Consider the following 22449-nt stretch of genomic DNA (forward strand, 5'->3'; position numbering starts at 1 on the left):
TCAAGCACTTTGTTATGGTTTAGTGGGATAGGCATAACATCTCAACTGAATTCTCAGTCCCTGTACATTATCCTTATTGCCTGTGGTTATGATTTGTTTCTGCTTGAAACTGTTTCTATTAAAATATATATGATTTGACATAGTGTTCCGCATTTTTGGTTTTTATCCTAACAAATTTTCCCTGGGAATTTTTCGTAGTTTATTTTACGAATACTAAAATAGGGATAAAATCGGTACAAATTTGTTTTTAGTTGAAACATCAGGAAAAATCGGGGGAAAAAATCTCAGTATGTACTTTACATGTGGAATATGATACGTAGCAGTTCTGGTTTCTGATTAAGTGTCCCAGGGATATAAGCAGAATGAATCTGTGCAAATCGAGGCCACATGTTTGGGCAATCGCTGTACTGACTGAGCTAGTATCTGCAGAACATGACATCAGCACAAAACAAGCCATTTTTATTCACCTTCACCGGTCCAAGCAGGGCCGGCGTAACCATATAGGCAGAACAAGCGGCCGCCTAGAGCGGCAAAAACGGTACATAATTACATTTTATACTTCATATCTTTAGTCGTAAAATGTTCAACATCTTAGATCACTGCTTCTTGTTCTGCAAAACGTATTGCTAATGTTACGGAACCATAGCATGAGCAGTGGTGTGGTCCTAAATCTGGAAGTACGGGAACGCTGGGGGGGGCGGGGTGATCATGCCGGCGCGGTGTCAAGCGAAATCCGGTCTCCCCTGGGAACAGGCTCGTGGTTGTTGAGCCTGTTGCTAAGCAAAGGACGCATTGAAGTTCTTTGCGTATTCAAATGGGGTGGGGCATTATTGGATTTCATTTAATTACCCTGACAACGATTCTTATAAAAGGACGTTACCAATACAGGATAATCGAAATGTTTTACCAATTTTATATCTCTGAAATTCTATGATGACTGTCCTGGAAGCAAGTAGCAAGATGCTTTTGACAACAAATCTCGCCAAGTCAGCCCTTAAAGTCACTAGATTTGGCGAGAAATTTTTTATATAAATTTAGTCGTTGGCAATTATTTTATTATTTTATTATTTTTCTCCCAATTTGGAATGGCCAATTATTTTATTATGCTCAGCTCACCGCTACCACCCCTGCGCTGACTCGGGAGGGCGAAGATGAACACACACTGTCCTCCAAAGTGTGTGCCGTCAGCTGACCGCTTTTTTTCACACTGCGGACTCACCATGCAGCCACCCAAGAGCTACAGCGTCGGAGGACAATGCAGCTCTTGGGCAGCTTACAGGCAAGCCCGCAGGCGCCCGGCCAGACTACAGGGGTCGCTGGTGCACGGTGAGCCGAGGACACCCTGGCCGACCTAACCCTCCCTCCCCCCGGGCGACGCTCGGCCAATTGAGCGTCGCCCCCTGGGAGTTCCCGTCCTCGGTCGGCAAAGGAATAGCCTGGACTCGAACTTGTGACGTCCAGACTATAGGGCGCATCCAGCACTCTACGCAAGTGCTTTTACTGGATGCGCCACTCGGGAGCCCCTACACGTCTTATTATTGCCTTGACACAACAAGGAAAAGAGATTGCTTCATCGGTGCCCAGGCACTGAAATTAAAGTGGTTGTGTGCCATTTAAGCATTTTCATAACACATCAGTAAAGATTCTTTAACGTCAATTCTTAAGTCAAGGATCTGCCTATAGTAAAAAATACTGGAGGATTTGCTGTGCCCGATTATATGATCACTATCCTACAAGTTAGATAGACTACCAGTTTTATAGTAGTTAAGGTACTGTACAAATAAGGTACAATGAAAATACGATGTGTTTGAAATAACCTGCGTATCCTGTATCAATTGTTATTTATAACTCTAAGCTCATGCATGGTGGTAGAATCCATTGATCATAAGTATTGTCATTGTAGAGCTGACAGTAGATGTCACTACTGTTTGTAACCAGAGTGATGATGTATGTAGTTGTATATAGTTTTGTGATATAAAAAATAATAAAAAAAAAACATAATCTGGTGTACAATAATTTGTTTATACGTTGATATATATATATAAAATTTTAAAAAAGAGTGAAAAGAGAGGGCGGCAAAATTTCATTTGCCTAGGGCAGCAAAAATCGTTGCGCTGGCCCTGGATCCAAGGCATCAGGAGACGCATCAAAAATCACACTGGACATTTTCTTCAGTGCGTTCCATAAGTTTACCAAGTACCAACTAAAGCATCATCATTTTCTGTCAAATATTTACGATTTAAGATTGTCGGCGTTAGACAGTGTTTAGCTGATTGGACAGTACTGTCACTCAAAGTCACCAATACATACCCTTCTGCAATAAAGAGTGGCTGTCCAGGAAAGAACAGAGCTCTGACAAACTCATTAACACAGTCATTTTGCCATTTCTTTTATTAAAGAAATGGATTGCTTGTCTTTCAATTCACTTTCTTGTTTTAGTTTAATGTGTCGCTTACTTAGTATGTTCTTTTATTCTGTCAGCATGAACATGTACCTCAATGCAATAGTATTTGCAGCGCAATGCATCCTCTGCCTTATCTGGCCCACTTCTGCTATTTGGCCTTTTGTATAATTTGAAACATCATTTTCTTTTGAATATTTATAAACTGATTTATGTGTTCTCCCCATTCCTCATCCATTCCAAAATATTATAATGTTGTGTATTTCAATTTAGTTTTTGATCAAACTAGTTACTACGCCCAGCACTTCCACAATAATTGGACTTTGATTGGCCATTGGCCAACAGAATCAGGTGATTATATTTTTGTGAAGCAACAGAGAACCAATCACATGCGATGTTTGAACGCTATTTGATCCTCTGTCTAAACGTACGTGCTGTATCGTAGGATACAGTGTAGGGATGCTTATTACAATTTTGGAGTCAAAATAAAACAGCATTTTAATCAAAATATTGTGTATTTCCTAAAACATAGTAGCAGGAAAATACTGAATAGTAGACTAAAACTCAGGTATAAATCAGTAAAAACCGAGGTCCAGTTAAAAAATAAATAAATTAAAAAAAAATCCTGTAATTTGTAGGTAAAATTCAGAAAAAAACGGAAATGCGGAACACTTGACGTACAGTATATATGTTATGTTATGTCATGCAGCTCTTGGAAATATTTTGAGCTTTTACTTGGAATATATCACACTAACTTTCTTTTATACGCTATTGCACAATTTAAAAATGAACTGCCTTATACTTCTCCTTATCCCATCTCCCACTGGGGATGCATGCCCCTGGCAATGGGGATATACAGGAGAGGTGCCTGCATGGGTGTATGGCACGTAGCTAGATACCATCTTATTTTATTTATTAGTTTTTTTTCTCCAACTGCCTATGTAGTCAAATTCAATTCCTTGCAATTCCTTAAAGGTGTAGGCAGGTCCATTTGAGAATTCATACTTTTCTTTGTTTCACATCTGATGTACATGAAAAAAATATTGATTATAAATCATTCTAAATGAATAAAGCAAGTTCTAGGCATTATAGCAAGTTATAGTTCCATTATTACTGCGACTTCTCAGCTGTACTCCAAATAACTTCACGTGCTTCTTGTATGCATCGATTAAGAAATAAAATGGGAGTTGGACATTATATATATATATATATATATTTCTCAGTTAGACTCAATAAATATCTCAGTTCGTGTGACCTGTCTACATCAAAATGTATTTTCTTTAGCACAACAAATGAGAGATAATGCTAATATTAACAATATGTATTCTATATTTTAAATGGATAGCGAAATGATACAGTGCAGTATGTTTATGTACAGTAAATTGATTTTAATTGTTGATTTGACTGTAACAAGTGTGCTTTCTAAGAACACAAAATAACGACTTTTTCTTTCTCGTTTCTGTCCAGCTCGTCGGTGGGGAGTTTGATTTGGAGATGAACTTCATCATCCAGGATGCTGAAAGTATAGCGTGCATGGTGGAGCTGCTGGAGCACTGTGATGTCACTTGCCAGGCAGAAATCTGGAGCATGTTCACAGCTATTCTGCGGAAGAGCGTCCGCAATCTACAGACCAGCACGGAGGTCGGCCTTATAGAACAGGTGCTGCTAAAAATGAGCACAGTCGATGACATGATAGCAGGTATGACATGAGATGCATTATGCTAAGACCTGTAAAATCAAAGGTGAATAGACCTGACAGGATGTATAGTATTGTAACAAAACTGAAATGTTCCAAACAAACAAAAAAAACACATTAGACTTCTCCTCCTCCCCCTTTGACCAATGTCACGGCCCAGCCAACAATGGCACTCAGTCCTAAATACACCCCACGTGTGCTCCGCGTCCAGAGCAACCCGATTACAGAAAGCAAACTGCTGGGAATAATTTAGCAAGGACGCCTCCCTTAATTGTGGGTCTGACAAACAACAAACCTAAATTACTGGAACAGGCATGACCAATGAAACAACTTCATAGGGTTGCTATAGAAATATTGTATTTTATTTGAGTTTTTTACCAGTTTACCAGAATACTAAATGATGCACAGTATTGATTACATCAGGTCTCAGAGTGGGGTTTCTTCACTCACTCAGAGTTGTTCAGACTGTGAGCAAAAAAGCAAGAAACAAGTAGAATATATATATATATATATATATATATATATATATATATATATATATATATATATATATATATATATATATATATAATGTACAGCTCTGGAAAAAATTAAGAGACCACTGCAAAATTATCAGTTTCTCTGGTTTTACTATTTATAGGTATGTGTTTAGGTAAAATGAACATTTTTGTTTTATTCTATAAACTACTGACAACATTTCTCCCAAATTCCAAATAAAAATATTGTCATTTAGAGCATTTATTTGCAGAAAATGACAACTGGTCAAAATAACAAAAAAGATGCAGTGTTGTCAGACCTTGAATAATGCAAAGAAAATAAGTTCATACTCATTTTTAAACAACACAATACTAATGTTTTAACTTAGGAAGAGTTCAGAAATCAATATTTGGTGGAATAACCCTGATTTTCAAGCACAGCTTTCATGCGTCTTGGCATGCTCTCCACCAGTCTTTCACATTGATGTTGGGTGACTTTATGCCACTCCTGGCGCAAAAATTCAAGCAGCTCGGCTTTGTTTGATGGCTTGTGACCATCCATCTTCCTCTTGATCACATTCCAGAGGTTTTCAATGGGGTACAGGTCTGGAGATTGGGCTGGCCATGACAGGGTCTTGATCTGGTGGTCCTCCATCCACACCTTGATTGACCTGGCTGTGTGGCATGGAGCATTGTCCTGCTGGAAAAACCAATCCTGAGTGTTGGGGAACATTGTCAGAGCAGAAGGAAGCAAGTTTTCTTCCAGGACAACCTTGTACTTTTAAATTTTAAAACACAATTACACCATTGACCATTGACCAGGAAACTGCTCATTGAACAGATGTATTTATAGGTTAATATGTTGTTATAATTATTGGTTAAGAAAAACAAAGGAAAGGGGAATTGATTTTGGCTGCCATAATTAGATTTGTGTTTTTGCTGCCTTGGTTGCTTGAAGGCACTGGGAGCTGGTGAATAGCTTTGAATTGGAATATCTTGCCTTCAGGCAACTCTGTCTTTTAAGTTTACAGCACAGCTGTGACAGTGCATACCTGGATCTCCAGTCCCCTTCCTTCACTCAGTGCAGGTGTGCGACTTGTGCCATATAGCATCTAATGTGGTCCACAATCTTGCTCACGGAATGAATTCATTCATCTAGCTTGGAGCTGTGCACTAAGCAGACACACACAGCGGCGTAGCCTTGGGTGAAACATGAAAGATGCAAGTACTAGGAAGTGTTTTTGTTTTTCTGTCTTTCAGATCTTTTGGTTGATATGTTGGGAGTTCTTGCCAGCTACAGCATTACTGTCAAGGAACTGAAGCTTCTCTTCAGCATGTTGCGAGGAGACAGTGGAGTCTGGGTAAGCAATGTTTAAGTGAAAGGCAGTATCAAGTGTCACTAGAGTTCCATGCATTAGTGTTTTAGTGAAGCATCATGCCCCAGACAAATGATCTCTGGAGACCCATAAACAAAATTTGTTTGAAGCTGCTTGATAATTGATTTGCAGCGTTAACGTGCTGGAGGTAATTGACAGGGAATTGATTTGCCAGCAGTGGAATGATATCATGAATGCTTGGAACGAAGGGCTTTTATCTCTGCCTGCTTACTTCTGATGGCCTTTTAAATCTCTCTCCTTTGTCCGACAGCCAAGGCACGCAGTCAAGTTGCTGTCAGTTTTGAATCAAATGCCACAAAGACACGGCCCAGACACCTTTTTCAACTTTCCAGGTCGAAGTGCTGCAGTAAGTATATTTGCTGGACGTTGCACACAAGTTGGGAAAGTATATCCATGCATTTACTTTTTCTGACAAACATATTTTTAAAGGCATTCTGTTCTCCTGAGTATTCGACTAGATCTTGACTAGATCACCTGCTAAAGCCAGATAGGACACTACCACCATGAAATATGTACATTTGTACGGTAAAAATTGCAACATTTTAGGATTTTTGTTTTATGCATTTTACAACCACATTACATTACATTATTATTAAATTAAGATATAAACAATTTGGTGCACTGAAAGTATAGATCTTGAACGGGATATCAGACACTTGTAATAGGCTGGAGAGGTTATGGCAATGTTATACCTTCAATTTCAGAAACAACAGTGCTAAATCCAGACTAGAAGTTTTTTATTTTTTAAACTTTACTTTGGACAAGACATCACAAACACTTTTCTTCATAAGTTGTGCAACCAAGGCACAGTGTTAGGGTGTTCAATGTGTTTGCCAGCAGCATCTTAACCCTATACGATTCTAATTGATGTTTCCATGGTAACGTAAATTATTCTGCTGCTGACATTTGCTTTGTTTTTAAGTAGTTCATTACTTTGTGTGGCTGAAATAGCCCTTTATAAATGAACATTGAAAACGTAGTTCATTTAGATTTAAGGACTAGAATTTTTTAGTAACAAAATTAGCTGGAAAAAAAAACTTACAAGAATATGTTAGGGTGTTATAAACCCAAACAGAGTGGAGGATACTTCAGTATAACCTGCTGTAAACTTAGATTCCGACTACCCAATACTGTTACAACTACTCCATATCAAAACACACCAACTTAGGATCTACAAACTTTAAGATATTTATATTTGGCATTATGTAAAGTTTGTATCTTCAACAGCCAGTTCAGCAGATTTGCAAGCAACTTGAAATGAATAGCATGACCCAGAGTGCTATTCTTTGAATTCCAGAAATATTATCCGTTGTGAACGTTATATAATGGTATTGCAGTCTTGAAAGAAAAACGCATTTACAGTACTATCTTGTACTACACAATGATATCTTGTACTACACAATGTAAAAATAAATCGCTAAACAAACTCTGTTTGTTTGCCTTATGTTTCATAAGTCACTGTTCGTGTTTCACCTAGGGTTATTTATTTTTTTTTTAACCACAAGTCAGGGTTAGGATTAAAATGTTACTGGCTGCAGAGCATGTCAATAGGTGAAGCAGGTCGTTAGTTAGTGACAGGTATGAAGGAGTTGAAAAGGGTTGGGCCAATTTCATTCTACAAAGGACCATAGTGCAAGACAAAATTAAAGCAAGGCTTGCAAACAGAAATTATTATTTATGTTAAAGCTTTACCGGACACTTTATTACTTATCATAACTTGGTTGTGTGCTGTATGCATCCCCCTTTTCATCATTTTAATTTTTAATAACATTAATATCCTTTACAGTGGCCATTAGTCATAGAAAATGTACCTTGTCTTTCGTTGTCACTGTTGTGACTGCTTGATTGGGCACTGACCATGGTGTTGGACATGCTTAAAAATAGTATTGATAATCATACACATATATTTTAGAGTTGATCAGATTAGAACTGTACCAGCCTTTATGTCGCTTACCTTATCATACTTTTCATCTCTTAAAGAACTAGAAGTATTTCTCCAAACCAACTTATCAAGTTACAAATATAATTGCTAATTCAATTTGTTTTCTCCTTTCAGGCCATCGCATTGCCTCCAATTGCTAAGTGGCCTTACCAAAATGGTTTTACTCTCAACACCTGGTTTCGAATGGACCCCCTGAATAATATCAATGTAGACAAGGACAAACCTTATCTTTATTGGTAAGTACAAATTCTTCACACAAACGTATTGAATGGCACCTGTAGGTATGCTTTCATAAGTGTAACTACAATGATGAAGGTACTAGCAAAAGTGTTGTCTGCTTGAAGTTTACCTGTGACATCACAAGATCCGATCATGACGAGGAGGAACCAATACTCCCAAGACCTACAATCATCCTGTTGGTACAACTTATTTAGTATTTTGAAATGTATTATGCTTTCCATCTTAATACACCTGGACAATCGATTTTGCTGGACTTTCTGTGCTTTTAAGAGTGCAAAAAAGTATTAAATAAATAAATACATCAAATAAATAAATCTATACATAGATGTTGCTGTCATGGTATTTGGCATTGCTTTAGCGTGTCACTGTTTACTTGGCTTTTTAAAACAGTGTTTATCCTGCAGCTGTTCCTTGATTTATTCAGTTTGCTAGAGGATTTTATGTTTACTGATTAACTAAATATTTGTACCTTTTAAGGGACCAAAAAATTGCAAATGCAATGCAAATTGTGCATAATGAGGACGATAATGAATGGTTGTTTATGTTCTTAACAGTTTAATTGATTATAGTAGAACCAGGCCTGGCGCCAGGAACTGCACCATGGGAAGCACCATGTTTGCTGTGGAGGAGCTTGTTTATGATGTCACAGAACCCCTCTATGAAATGCAGCCCATACATTACATACATTATTATATATATATATATATATATATATATACACACACACACAAATATATGTATATACGTATAAAAGAGCAGGTGGCATAAATAAGGCAAGGCACATTAATTAAATGCAACAAATAACTAGCGTCCTGAAAGCTGTTTGCACTGCTGGCTGTTCAACAGGAATCCCACTAGTAACTTCTAATACCTTTTTCACATTATGTATATTGTATCGTAATAGCGGTATGTATTGTGATATAAGATGAAAAAGCACAACATAGCTCACTGTAGTTCACCAAATGGTTCTTGAGTAAAGAATAAGTGTTTTTTTTTTATCTTTTTATTGGTTTTCATTAGAAAAACAAAAAGCAGTATCACAGTAATAATACAGCTTATATTAATCATTAATAAAGTACATTATAGTTAAACCTTTTCCACTCATCCTAACCCGAAAAACTACAAAAAAAGTAAAAACATGTTTCACATGTCACACATGTAAGCACAGAGCATATACAAAAAACACACACAAGAGAAAGAAAAAAATGAAAGGAGGAAGACCTTGTTAGCATCAGGGGATTGGTGTGAGGTTGTCTGCTATAAGGGGACTCATCATGGTATTGATTGCATTTATAATTGTTCAACAAAAGAAAGGAAGGGCTGCCATCTATCATAACTTTTTAATGGCTCCATGCAGGGTGAATTAAATTTTTTCTAATTTCAAGAATTGCATAACATCGCTAACCCAATGGATATGAGAAGGTGGGGTAGCCTGCTTCCATTTAATCAAAATCAAACGTCTATCCCGAAGTGCAGCAAAAGCCAGTATATCAAATTGAGTTCTGAGCATAGGGACATTGTCAGGCACCACCCCGAACAGAGCAATAAGCGGAGAAGGTTCAATATGAAGTTCAAAAATTTGGGAGAAACAATTAAATACAAAACTCCAAAAAGAAACTAACATTGGGTGAGACCAGAACATGTGAAGTAGAGAGGCAGGAGCCTGCTTTCATCCATCACAGGTTGAGTCGAGTTCGGGATAGAGCTACTGCAACCTCACCTCTGACCAGTGTACGTGATGTACAATTTTAAACTGTATCAGAGCGTGCTTGGCACAAGCGGAAGAAGTGTGAACTCGCAACAAAACAGATTTCCACTCCTCCTCCGAGAACCGCAAACCAAGATCCTGCTCCCACAAGTTTTTTAATGCTGATAGAGAGGGAATATTTAAAGAAGAAATAATTAAATACATTGTAGAAATTGATCCTTTTAGTTCAGGGTTCAGTTCTAGAATAAAATCCATACCTGATTTAGGAGGCTTAGAGGGAAAGGTACCAAACTCAGTGCGAACAAAGTTGTGAACTTGCAGATATCTAAAAATACTGTATTTGTCATTAAGTGATGCGATACCTCTATTACGCCAATTACAAAAAACTGCATCACCCAAGGAGGGTGGGAACAAATGGTTGGCATCCAAAGGTGAAAACGCAGAGGTAAAAAGGAAATTGAAAGAACGTCTAAACTGTATCCAAATTTTCAGCGAGTTTCTCACTAAGGAGTTTGTACTCAGTTTATTAAAAGGTAGGGGGGCAGAGGAGCACAATAGTGAGGCAAGAGAGACCGGTTTACAAGAGGCATTCTCTATATTAACCCAAGGTAGGGCATCAAGTTGTGAAGGGTATGACATCCAAAATAGAATATTAAGTATATTGGCTGACCAATAATAAAACCTAAAATTAGGCAGCGCCAGGCCACCTGTTTATTGTCTTAGGCCTCTGCAAAAAAATCTTGCGAATACGGGGAAACTTTTTATTCCAAATATGATAAAATACTACGGTCTAGTAAATCAATGAAAGACTTGGTAATGAAAATTGGTACACACTGAAAATGATACAGGTATTTTTACTGAATTAATACATCCAATTAGCAAAAGAGGTAGAGAAGACTAGTGAGCAAAATCCGCTTTGGTGCGTTCAACAAGAGGAACAAAATTATCTTTAAATATTCCAAGATATTTACTTGTAACAGAAATACCTAGATATGAGAATTTATCAGTGACAGTTTTAAATGGAAAATGTATAAAAGAATGACTCAGCACAGATTGATTAATAGGAAATAATTATTTCTTATGCAAGTTTAATTTATAACCTGATATCTTACCAAATTTATCCAAAATAGAAAGTGCTTATGGTAGAGGGGAATCAGGGTCAGAAACAAATAGAATCAGATAATCTGCATAGAGACACTATGTTCCTGACTCCCTGGATTACGCCTTGCACAGCCATGTTCCCTCGCAAAGCAATAGCAAGAGGTTTGATAACTATAGTGAAAAGAAGTAGAGAGAGGGGGCATCCTTGTCTAGTGCCGCGGTGGAGAGGAAAGATTTTGGAAGAAATATTATTTGTGTGCACGGAGGCGACAGGGGATGAGTACAAAACCTTAATCCAGGAAATTAAAATTAGGACCAAAACCAAATTTGTGCAGGGTTTCAAATAGATAATCCTACTCAACCCGATCAAATGATGAGAGTGTTGTCTGGAAAGCTGAGTTCCAAGAGCAAGAGCAAATATGTGACAATAATTTGTCCAAGAAAAAATAATCTATACGCGATTATGTTTTATAGACATGGAGAAAAAACGAGTACTGCTTCACTGTAGGATACAAGAAACGCCAGGGATCTGACACACCATATTGATTTAAGTATATCAGCACATTTTGAAGGATTGTTTAATGTAGGCCTAGATGTTGAACGGTCCAAAGAGGGTGATATTGCAAAATTAAAATCTCCTCCCAGAATAAGGAAATGAGTGTTTAGATCAGGTAAAGAGGAAAGAAAGCTAGAATGAAACTTAGTGTCATCCCAATTGGGAGCATCGACATTAGCCAATATCAGTGGAGTATTATAAAGTCTACCAGTATCTATAACAAAACGACCTTGAGGGTCCTCCTTAGTCTGGGAAGCTACAAACGGTGTTGGTTTATGAATTAGAATTGCTGCACCCCTGGCTTTACTGTGAAGCTGAGAATGAAACACCTGACCCACCCAATCCCTATGAATCCTAAATTGATCAGAAGTACAAAGGTACGTCTCTTGTAGGAAAGTAATATTTACTTTAATAAGTTGAAGGAGTGATCGTACTCTCTTACGCTTTACTGGGTGATTGAGCCCCTTAACATTCCAATTTATATATTTAACAGACGACCTCCCATCCTGTTTGTCTGAGCTTATCTGTGCCATATATTGTTAAAAAAGTAAGTCAATTGAATGGCAGAGTGAACAGAGAATAATATCAATACAAACAGCCAAGCTAGACTCAAAATGAAAGAAAGAGAAAAAGGAAAGAGAAAAAAAGAAAAGAAAAAAGAAAAGAAAAAACAATGGAGCTTAAAATCAAATCAGGAGCTGCCCCCCACTAGTTATGTCCCACCCCAAAACACCTCCCCAAACGAGCCTAACCATAGAACACACCATCCGTGCACAAAGTGCATTGTACCAGAACAGAGTTAAAGACTCTGAACCTGCAGCCCCGCAGTCAGCAAAAATTCAGGCATACTAAGATAGGTATTTTTAAAAAAAATAATAATAATAATAATATATATATATATATATATATATATATATATATATATATATATATATATATATATATATATATATATATATATAAATAAAATAACAATAATATTAATTGTATACTAGAAAAATGATAACACTTTAACAGCATACACAAAGCTTGCAGAGCATCATGACATAAATGAACAAAAAAATAGTATTGAAGTATTTTCATTTTTTCATGTCAAGTCTTTTGTCCCCCTTCCCTCTTGGAAAATAACGTAATATAAACTTAACTAGACTGCACTCAGACATAAACAAACCTACAATAGGCAGGCCCAAGAGCACACAGATGTGTTTTTACACAATAAACAACAATTAAAGGCAACAAGTGAGGGAATAAATATATAACAAACAAGAATGGAAACTGCATAAAAAAGGGAGTCAAAAGCTCCCATGGGTATGAAAAAAGGCAGTTATATACAGAGGGAACATTTTTAAACCTTATCCCCCTACAACCAAAACAGAATAAATAAATAAATAAAACAAATAAGTATGTATCAGAATAGTAACAGATAAGTGTGGTATTCATCAGCTACAAGCAAACCAACACTTTATACCCCTTTAAGCATATATAAACACAGTGCTCAGTAGATGACAAAAAACAAAACAACTGTATTCAGCATGTACCAAACACACCAAGTTGATGCCCAGGAATACTGACCAAGCCATAGCTTTAAACCGGATTCACTCAGTGAGATGCAGACGTGCTGGAGAGAACATGGCATCTCACATATAACAGTGCTTCCTCAGCATCAGTGAAAAAACGTACCAAGCCATTTTGTAACAGTCTGAGCCGAGCTGGAAACAACAGACCAAACTTTACTCCAGGCTGATTGTATAAGGCTCGCTTCACCTCCCCAAAAGCCGCCCTTTTCTTTGAGACGGAGCATAATCCGAGAAGATGAATTTGCTGTCCCTTAAACAATAAAGAGTTGCTTTCCCTGGCTCGGCGCAGAATTTCTTCTCGATCTTTGGAAATACTGTATCCTGACAATGAAAGAACGAGGTTTCTGACCTTGACCAGGATGTGGCTGAAGAGATCTATGTGCCCAATCGAGTAAGGGTTTCTCCCGCAAGGAAAGAGCGTACATCAGTAGCTGGGCCATGAATTCCTTCGGACGTGGTCCTTCAGTGTCCTTCTCAATCCCAATCACCCTAAGGTTATTCCTCCTAGATCTCCCCTCCGAAGTCCTCCACTTTTCACTTAAGGATTTGATTGCAGCTGACATTTTTTCCACTTCAGACTCCAAGGCTGTAGTCGAATCAGAACAATGCGTGGCAGCCTGCTTCAAGTCCCCCAGTTTCTTGCTGTGCGTATCGCCTGTAAAGCAGATACCAAGGAGTGCATCTCCTCGCGTATGGCTGTAATCTCTCCCCTGATAGACCGCGAAGACTCTTCGATCTTGGCATCCAATGTCGAACATATCTCAGCTTTTAGAGGGGCGACTTCACTCCGAAGAGTGGATATAAGTTCCAATACAGCGGTGTTGGTTGAATCGTCTGTGCTTCCAGACGGGTAAGATCAAGGTCTCCAGCCAAAGCCTCCTTCTTTCCCCTTGTATTTGGCATATTAGGTGTTTACCCGGACAGTTGAATGTTCTCAAATAAGTACTGAACAACGCAAGCTTGTTTACAAAAAATAAAAATACTGTAATTATAAAAATATATGTGCGGAAGCGAACAGAAAGTGTGTCTCGCTTGCTCATAACTCTACAGCACCCCCATAAGTGTGTTTTATAGTTGGTATAAATACAGTATATGCTCTCCTCTTCCCATTTATTTATGTATTTTAACAAAATGGTTCATCGTTAAATTACCATTTGATATTATATTATTCTATTGTGATATGTATTGTATTGTGACATTAGTGTATTGTTTCACTCCTAATGGATGCCTCAGATGACTGCAAAATGTAGTATTACTTTTGTACCTTTATCTTATTCACTCACTAAGACATCCAGTCGTCTGTTTTGATGCAGTCATGGTCATAGGAAAACAGCCAAAATGTATATGTGATAAAAAGATCACACTAAATTATATACATTTTTATTGTTTAACACTATGAAGTCAAGTCTCTGTTACAAATACTGTTTGGGTAAAAGGCTTTATTTTATTTTCTTCGTGGATATTTGTATTGTGTTGAATCTGAGAAAAAATCAGAAAGGGAACTGACTGAAGCCTTCTTGCATTTGTTGAACAGGGATTGTTAGCCGTGTAAATATGGAATCTAATCATATTTTGGCAGGTCCCCTGATATCAAAGCTAGCTGGCTGATTTCATGCATCCATGCCTGTATCACACATCATTTACTCTTGCTACACTGTGGCCCGCAGCACTGCTGTGGTCAGAATAACAGCAATATATTAAAAATGAAATTTTGTTTATAAACCATGGAAATTAAATGTTGTACATAATTGGTTCAGTTGATCTTTCCAATCCAGAAAAAGCATGGTGATGAATAAGAAAGCAGGTAGATTCTTGGCTGCATAGGCCTTATCTCCTACACTGTTCTGGGCTGTCGGCACACAAGGGAGCTACAAGACAGAGGTGGTAGCATTTCCGAGTAAATGCTCAAGATTATTATTATTATTATTATTATTATTATTATTATTATTATTTAAACATATTGTTTTGTGTTTGTTAAAAACAATGTTGTTTTTATCAATGTTTTGCAGCCTGGATGGGGTTAAATTACCCATCCATGTAAACTTGTGTGTAATATGGATTTAGACCAGCACGATATTTGTTGGATTATTGTGTCTGTTTATTTTGGCCACCGTGCCGTTTTGTTCATATTCAGTTTGTTTAAGTTATTTAATAAAGAACGAGCGCACTGGCGACTCACCCTGCAGTACTGTGCCTGTGTGTATTTCCTAGTCTGGTGACATCACGACTCAGCCATCTGTGACACAAAGACAGAAAGCACTTTGATGATGTAGCACTGTGTGCCTTGTCAATTATAGGTCTGTTAGGACTCTAGAAAGTGATGTATACAGTATTTCAGCCAGCTTTATGTACCTAACATTTGTCACCTGTACCAGTGCAACTGGAGAAAGGCTTCTCTCAATAGTTATGGCTCAATGCCCTCACTTGAAGTTATCAGTGCTCTATTTTGTCAATCATGGAGCATTAGGCAATCTGGGCATAATTAGTGGCAGTTCAGGCAGTGTTTGTTCAGTGTAAAGAAAGGAAGAACACATAATCTCTGATATTTCATACCCATAAAATGTTGCTTTTGTATCTATGTTGCTGTTTTCTTCGTTTAAGCAATAGTAATGGTTAAGATTGATTAAATGGATATTTAAAAACTCACTCAAATTAGAATGCTTTAATGATTTATACAAAACAGTTGGTCTAACTACAGTAATTGCTTTCTTTCTTTTTTTCTTCGTAGCTTTCGTACAAGCAAAGGGATTGGTTACTCTGCACATTTTGTTGGAAACTGTTTGATCGTCACATCCCTGAAGTCAAAAGGCAAAGGTTTTCAGCACTGCGTGAAATATGATTTCCAGCCTCGGAAAGTAAGAAACACTTTCATCATGATTCCATATCGTATTTGGTTCTCACGTGTGTCTGCTTAGCAACCTGTTTGGGTGAAGCTGTAAAACTTATGTTAGAACCTGTAGATAGTTAGATGTGAAGTGAGTACTGTAGTTTGCTTTTGCATTTGTGATGCTAATGTGTGTTAATATGTTCTTGTTTATTTTAAACACAAAAAAACTACGCTCCAAGGTAGATTTATGTATGAGCATTTGTGATTTATTTCATTTTTTTCATGTATTCCTTATGTTTATGCTAATGCATTTTCTCCTGATTCAAACACAGACTATGAAAACTTTGGTCCCCAGAACAGTAAATTCATGTCACTCGGTCTGACTGAAGGATGTTAAAAATCATGCATTCTGCTGTGTCAGTGTTCTTTCTATAATGAATGGAGAACAAATGGCAGCCACATTAAAGGCACAGTGAGTCATTCTCTGCTAGAAGTCTGCCAATGTAATGTTCAAATGTAGTATACACATCTGGCAAATGGAACTCTATTAAATCAAGATAAGTAATATAAAGTGCAAACAGATATAAAAATGGTTTAACCTGGTATCTTTCAAATTATTAAAGATGCATTTTATATTTGGTCGAATCTACTATTTGGTAAAATATAAAAAGGACAGGATTTATTGTCATACTACTCATTTTTAAGACACTGAAAAGGACATTTGTTGAAGAAAAGCAAACCTTATCTGTGTCATATGTTGTCTGATCGGAGCAATATCTACGTTTAAAAATAAGCCGGGTCGCTTTGATAATTTTATTAATAAATCACTGTAGCGGGATTATGTTAAAGAATACATTATACAGTGCCTTGCATAAGTATTCACCCCCCTTGGACTTTTCCACATTTTGTAGTGTTACAACCTGGAATTAAAATGGATTTAATTGGGATTTTTACCATTTGATTTACACAACATACTTAAGACGTTGAAGGTGCAAAATATTTTTTATTGTGACACAAAAGTTAATTAAACAAAAAAAAAAGACATTTGTTGGTTGCATAAGTATTCACCCCCCTGAGTCAATACTTGGTAGAAGCACCTTTGGCAGCAATTACAGCTGTGTCTTTTTGGGTAAGTCTCTACCAGCTTTGCACTTCTGGATCCTGCAATTTTTGCCCATTCTTCTTGGCAAAATTGCTCAATCTCTGTCAAGTTGGATGGGGACCATTGGTGAACAGCAATTTTCAAGTCTTGCCACAGATTCTCAATCGGATTGAGGTCTGGGCTTTGACTGGGCCATTCTAAGACATTCAGGTTCTTGTTTTTAAACCACTCCAGTGTAGCTTTGGCTGTGTGTTTAAGGTCATTGTCCTGCTGGAAAGTGAAGCTCCGCCCCAGTCCCAAGTCTTTTGCAGACTGAAACAGGTTTTCCTCTAGAATGTCCCTGTATTTGGCTCCATCCATCTTGCCCTCAATCCTGACCAGTTTCCCAGTCCCTGCCGATGAAAAGCATCCCCATAACATGATGCTGCCGCCACCGTGCTTCACCGTGGGGATGGTGTTCTCAGGGTGATGAGCAGTGTTGGCTTTGCGCCACACATAGCGTTTCTCATCAGACCAGAGAACCTTTTTCCACATGTTTGCTGTGTCTCCCACATGCCTTTTGGCAAAATCCAAACGGGATTTGATATGGGTTTTTTTCAGCAATGGCTTTCTTCTCGCCACTCTTCCATAAAGCCCAGCTTTGTGGAGCGTCCGGGTTATAGTTGTCCCATAGACGGTTTCTCCCATCTCAGCTGTGGATCTCTCCAGCTGCTTCAGAGTTACCATTGGCCTTCTCTGACTAATGCCCTCCTTACCTTGTCACTGAGTTTTGGTGGACGGCCTTCTCTAGGCAGAGTCGCGGTTGTGCCATATTCATTCCATTTTTTAATAATGGATTTAACGGTGCTCCGGGGGATGTTCAAAGTTTGGGGTATTTTTTTATAACCCAACCCTGATTGGTGCTTCTCCAGGTTTGGTCCAGGATTGGTCTTCATGATGCTGTTTGTTTAGATATGCTCTCTAACAAATTCTGGGGCCTTCCAGAAACAGGTTTATTTAATCTGAGATCATGTGACACTTTAATTGCACACAGGTGGACTCCATTCAACTAATTATGTGACTTCTGAAGGCAATTGGTTGCACCAGAGCTTATTTAGGGGTGTCAAAGCAAAGGGGGTGAATACTTATAAAATCAAGTCTTTTCAGTTTTTTATTTGTAAATAATTTTGAAAAATATGTAGCTTTTTTCCCCACTTCGACATTATAGACTATTTTGTGTAGATCAGTGAGAAAAAATCCTAATTAAATCCATTTTAATGCCAGGTTGTAAAACTGCAAAATGTGGAAAAGTCCAAGAGGGGGTGAATACTTATGCAAGGCACTGTATTGCTGCAATATGGAGAAAATATGATACAGCAGGATAATCTTTTCTTAAAAAACAAACCAAACAAACATCTCTGATCTCCCTGAAATGTCTGTATTTGATTTCCCATTGCATCTTCTCAGGCTCATTTACGCTTGAAGCTTGGCTGATTTATTATGATGTACCTAAACTTATGGAGTGGAGGCCATTAGTAATAATGCTTGAATGGATTTCATAACCTCCTTTGAAAGAGAAAGATAATTCATGCATGCTTGCTTTCTCCCAGGGAATAGTCTCAAATGTTTAAATATGGTTTTGTTCCTTAGTGGTTGTATTTTTATTTTCTCCACCTTGTGACAACCTGTTTTCATGTGTTTTTAGACTAACGCTTTTCAGTACATTGGTCTTGTCTGTCTTGACTTTTCCTGAAAATATCCTCTGGACTCATTTTGATGTATTTTAACTAAATAGAAGCAGATCCTTATAAAATCACTACTAGTATTAAATGGTTCTCAAAAAACTCCTGCCGGAAAGAACAAACTCGGTTAATGTAATTAGGGCTTCTGATTTTCGGTTTTAACCGATAAAACCCAATAAAACACACCCGATACAAAAAAAATTGAATCTGTGGATAGCCAATAAACACCGGAAAACACTGGAAAAACTGTGGAAATGGTTAATTTATTCACGTTGACTTTACCCTTTTCCCATTAAAAAAAAATAAAACCTACTACAAAAATAATAATAAATGCTGGGCAATGTCCCGCCTTCCTGACTTGTATCTGTCATTGATTCGTTCTGAATACTTTAAACCCGCCCCAACTACTGAGTGACAGCACATTCCTGCGTTTCTATTGGAGACTCCGCTTGCGAGATTTAAAACGAAATTACAATCAGGATGGAGGCTTGTTAGTGGGATTTAAAGCTGTATTACAGTTAAGATATGGAGGATTTAAAACAAACTTGCAAATTGTGGCGAAATATAAAAAAATGCCTAGACACACAAAAACCCCAGAAGAATGTGCCCGTGACCATAAGGATTTTGTTGAGGAAGACAGCAAAGGAAAGAAGGTACAACTGGAGTGTGCAAGTACTATACATATTGTGACAGGAAAAAAACAAACACCCAAGCATTTGAAAAGTAACCGAAAACAATAATTTCATACAGTATATAAAAAGCGAAAGGCCCGAAAAAAAAAAATAAAAAAAATGATTTTGGGGTATCTCAAATAGATAAAAATAAGCACCGAAAAATGAAATTAATACAAACCGAAAAAACTTAATCACAGGTACAGAATTGTGATAATAGCGCACATTGTTATATCATTAGACGAAACCTTCTGTTCATGAAATGTCACATTTGACATGTACATGTTGGGAATAATGTTCTGTGAAATATCTGCCTGCAAGTGAGTTTCAGTCAGATTGGGCAAGACTTTGGTAGCATGTGCTCAGGTGTCAGGTTCTTTCGTATCCATGAGTGGAAGTTTCAAAAGAGATGACTATGGGTTATTCTGGAGAACACACTTCTCTGCAGATTTCTCAGAAGGAAACAGAGCCAGTAATCATTGTGGAATGGTTGTGTATCCCTTTAGAATTCCAACAGCATGTTGAAGCACTGCCATCCTGCCTGCCCATGGTGGCCTTACATGTTACTCACAGTTTTACAGAAGGTGTTTCAAGTGGGTTTTTTTTGAGGAAAAACAACAAACCATATGTAAGCCTGGTTGATTTTGTAGCATTTGTTTAATGTAACATTGAACAAAATGTTATGCCTGAATGCCTTCAAATTGAATAGCAGTGATTTTTAGATAATTTTAGCCTATCTGGGTTTCTGTGATATCAGATGTTTTAGTCGGTTTAATGCAAAATCTTTATATAGCTGTGTCAGGATGTGGGTGGTAAGTAAATAAATGAAGGTCCAAACAGGAGGTATATGTACAAGTAAAGGTCAGTTTTAATAAACACAATCCACCCCCTACACCAGCAATGGTATGGGGGTTTAAAATGGCAGGTCTTCAGGCTCAAACAAAAAAGGTTAAACAAACAATATAACACAGTCCATTAATCCCACAAGTGCACGGAAAAGTGCTCCGGGTTGGTGGTTGTTGTGGTGCTGTGCTGTGCAGAGGTAGTGGTGATCCAGGGTGTGTGTGCTGGCTCTGTGGCTGCAGCTCCCAAGCCATTACTCTCCTGCAACAACAAAATGACAAAAAGCTCAGCGCTCCGGTGCGTTAGTTTCAGCGTAAGGGGCTGTACTCACTTAGCTGCGTCCCCTTTGTACTGCTAAACTCCTCCCTGTGATCAGTGTGGCGCCACGCTCTATCCAATCACCCCAAGCTACGCAGCTGATCACAATAGAGTTGTTCCGCAGTCTTACAGCTATGGCCTTTTCTGAAGATGTCCTCCTTCCGGTTCCGTCCTACCATCCCTGTGAAGGCGTTCCACCAACCTTACTTAGCGCCCTTCCTGGTCGGGAGGTAGATTTGCAGCTTAGATTCCTTCTCTCCCATTCACAAGCTGGTAATTTCAGAAATTCTTCTTTGGGTTCATATTGTTTCACTTTTGTTTTTCTTTGTAGTGCTACACACAGTTAAAAATAAACATGATTAAATGTACCTATCTGGCCTATCAATTTATGTGTGTGTGTGTGTGTGTGTGTTATCCCTTTGTAATTGCCCAAATAATTGCTGAATGCAAAGAGTTTCTTTCGTTTATGAAAAAAAAAAAAAACACCACAAGAACAGCAGGGCAAGGAACTATGTTAGTCTGACACATGGTAAATATTTATTGTAGGCTTTAGCAAGCTGTGGTCTAAATTTGATTCCATTGAAACTTGAATTTGGATGTTTTTCACAAAGCCCATAGAGACGGTTACACAAAGAAACTTTAACCAAAAATTACCCTGATGAAAATCTGTAATTAAAAAATCAATTGCCCTAAGTACACAAACATAGGAATTGCACAGGTTCAAAATGTGATCGTAATCTTTGTGACTCACAAGAAAGCAGGTAGTACTTAGCTTTACATATTTTTCCAAGCATTCCATCTACCGAGAGATGCAGCTCAAGTCATTTTAACGTAAATTATATTTTATTACAAGTCCCCCAACACGTACATGTGTTTACTATTTATATTGAAAAATACAAATTTGTGTCAAACGGGATTGTATTCTTGTAGGCCTAGTTAGTTCAAGAGGTTAAATTTGAGCAACTACAAATAAATTGCAAGAAATACGTTGTGTTTTCTAATTCAGTTTAGCTGTATTTATTTATTTTTGTGGTACGGAATTGTGCACAGATTTCCAAACTGGGAATACAGTAACAATTTAAAACATATTTTTTTCTGCCGTTTAACAATTATATTTTTATTCAGTTATGTGGTGCTGTCTTTCTGTAATAGAATTGCCCTTGATATACACTGATACTGCTAACCACATTGCATCAGAAAGGAACTTGAAATGTTTTAAACATATGAGAAAAATAACCGGAGTTTGCTGATGCTCCATTGCCTTCTATACTGTCTCTGGTGCTCTGGAAAGGAAACATGTGCTAACATTAGAGGATACTTTTTCCCAACCAAAAGTAAAATATCGTGAACTGTGACAAAAATGACAATTCTGGTGGCTACAGTTCTTTTTCAGGATGGCACGTGAATATTTCAAGTTGTATAAAAATATCATATAGATTTTTTTTTAAAACAGATAAGAACTGCCGCTGCATCACAAAAGTCAGCTGTGGAGCATAGGATTAAAAACAATATCAAAATAATTTTTAAAAATACCTGCACGTCACATATAAAAAACTACTTTTATTGGTATAAGAAACCATTAACAAAACAATGCCTTTCAGCTTAGCATTGCAATCATCAGGGTGCAAAGCAGACAAAGGATTTCATCGACAGATGGAATGCTATGAAAAACCAACAAAGATAAAAAAAATGTATGAAGAGCAACTTTTTCAAAATGGTTGGTTTAGTGGGTAAGACACTGTACATTTTGTTTGTTATTTTTGGTGAATATCTGTACTTTATAAATGACCTGTTCCAAACCACTGTATAACAATGTCCTGACAAACATAGACTATTCAGACTAGACTATGATCACATAGACTTCTGTATTGAA

The 22449-nt window shown here is 37.6% G+C and overlaps 1 protein-coding gene across 27 annotated transcripts in view; it reads left to right on the forward strand.

The window, feature by feature from the left end:
* LOC117405087 (neurobeachin) overlaps window positions 1–22449 on the forward strand; it is a 349257-nt gene that overhangs the window by 83922 nt on the left and 242886 nt on the right. For all 27 annotated transcript variants that reach the window (XM_059031199.1, XM_059031208.1, XM_059031201.1 and 24 more), the window contains exons 2-6: window positions 3869–4100; window positions 5834–5934; window positions 6221–6316; window positions 8027–8148; window positions 15823–15949. In XM_059031199.1, coding sequence (XP_058887182.1) covers window positions 3869–4100; window positions 5834–5934; window positions 6221–6316; window positions 8027–8148; window positions 15823–15949 — 678 coding nt within the window. The remainder of the gene's footprint in view (window positions 1–3868; window positions 4101–5833; window positions 5935–6220; window positions 6317–8026; window positions 8149–15822; window positions 15950–22449) is intronic.

The sequence above is a fragment of the Acipenser ruthenus genome, chromosome 9 (assembly GCF_902713425.1).
Source record: "Acipenser ruthenus chromosome 9, fAciRut3.2 maternal haplotype, whole genome shotgun sequence".
Taxonomy (NCBI): Eukaryota; Metazoa; Chordata; class Actinopteri; order Acipenseriformes; family Acipenseridae; genus Acipenser; species Acipenser ruthenus.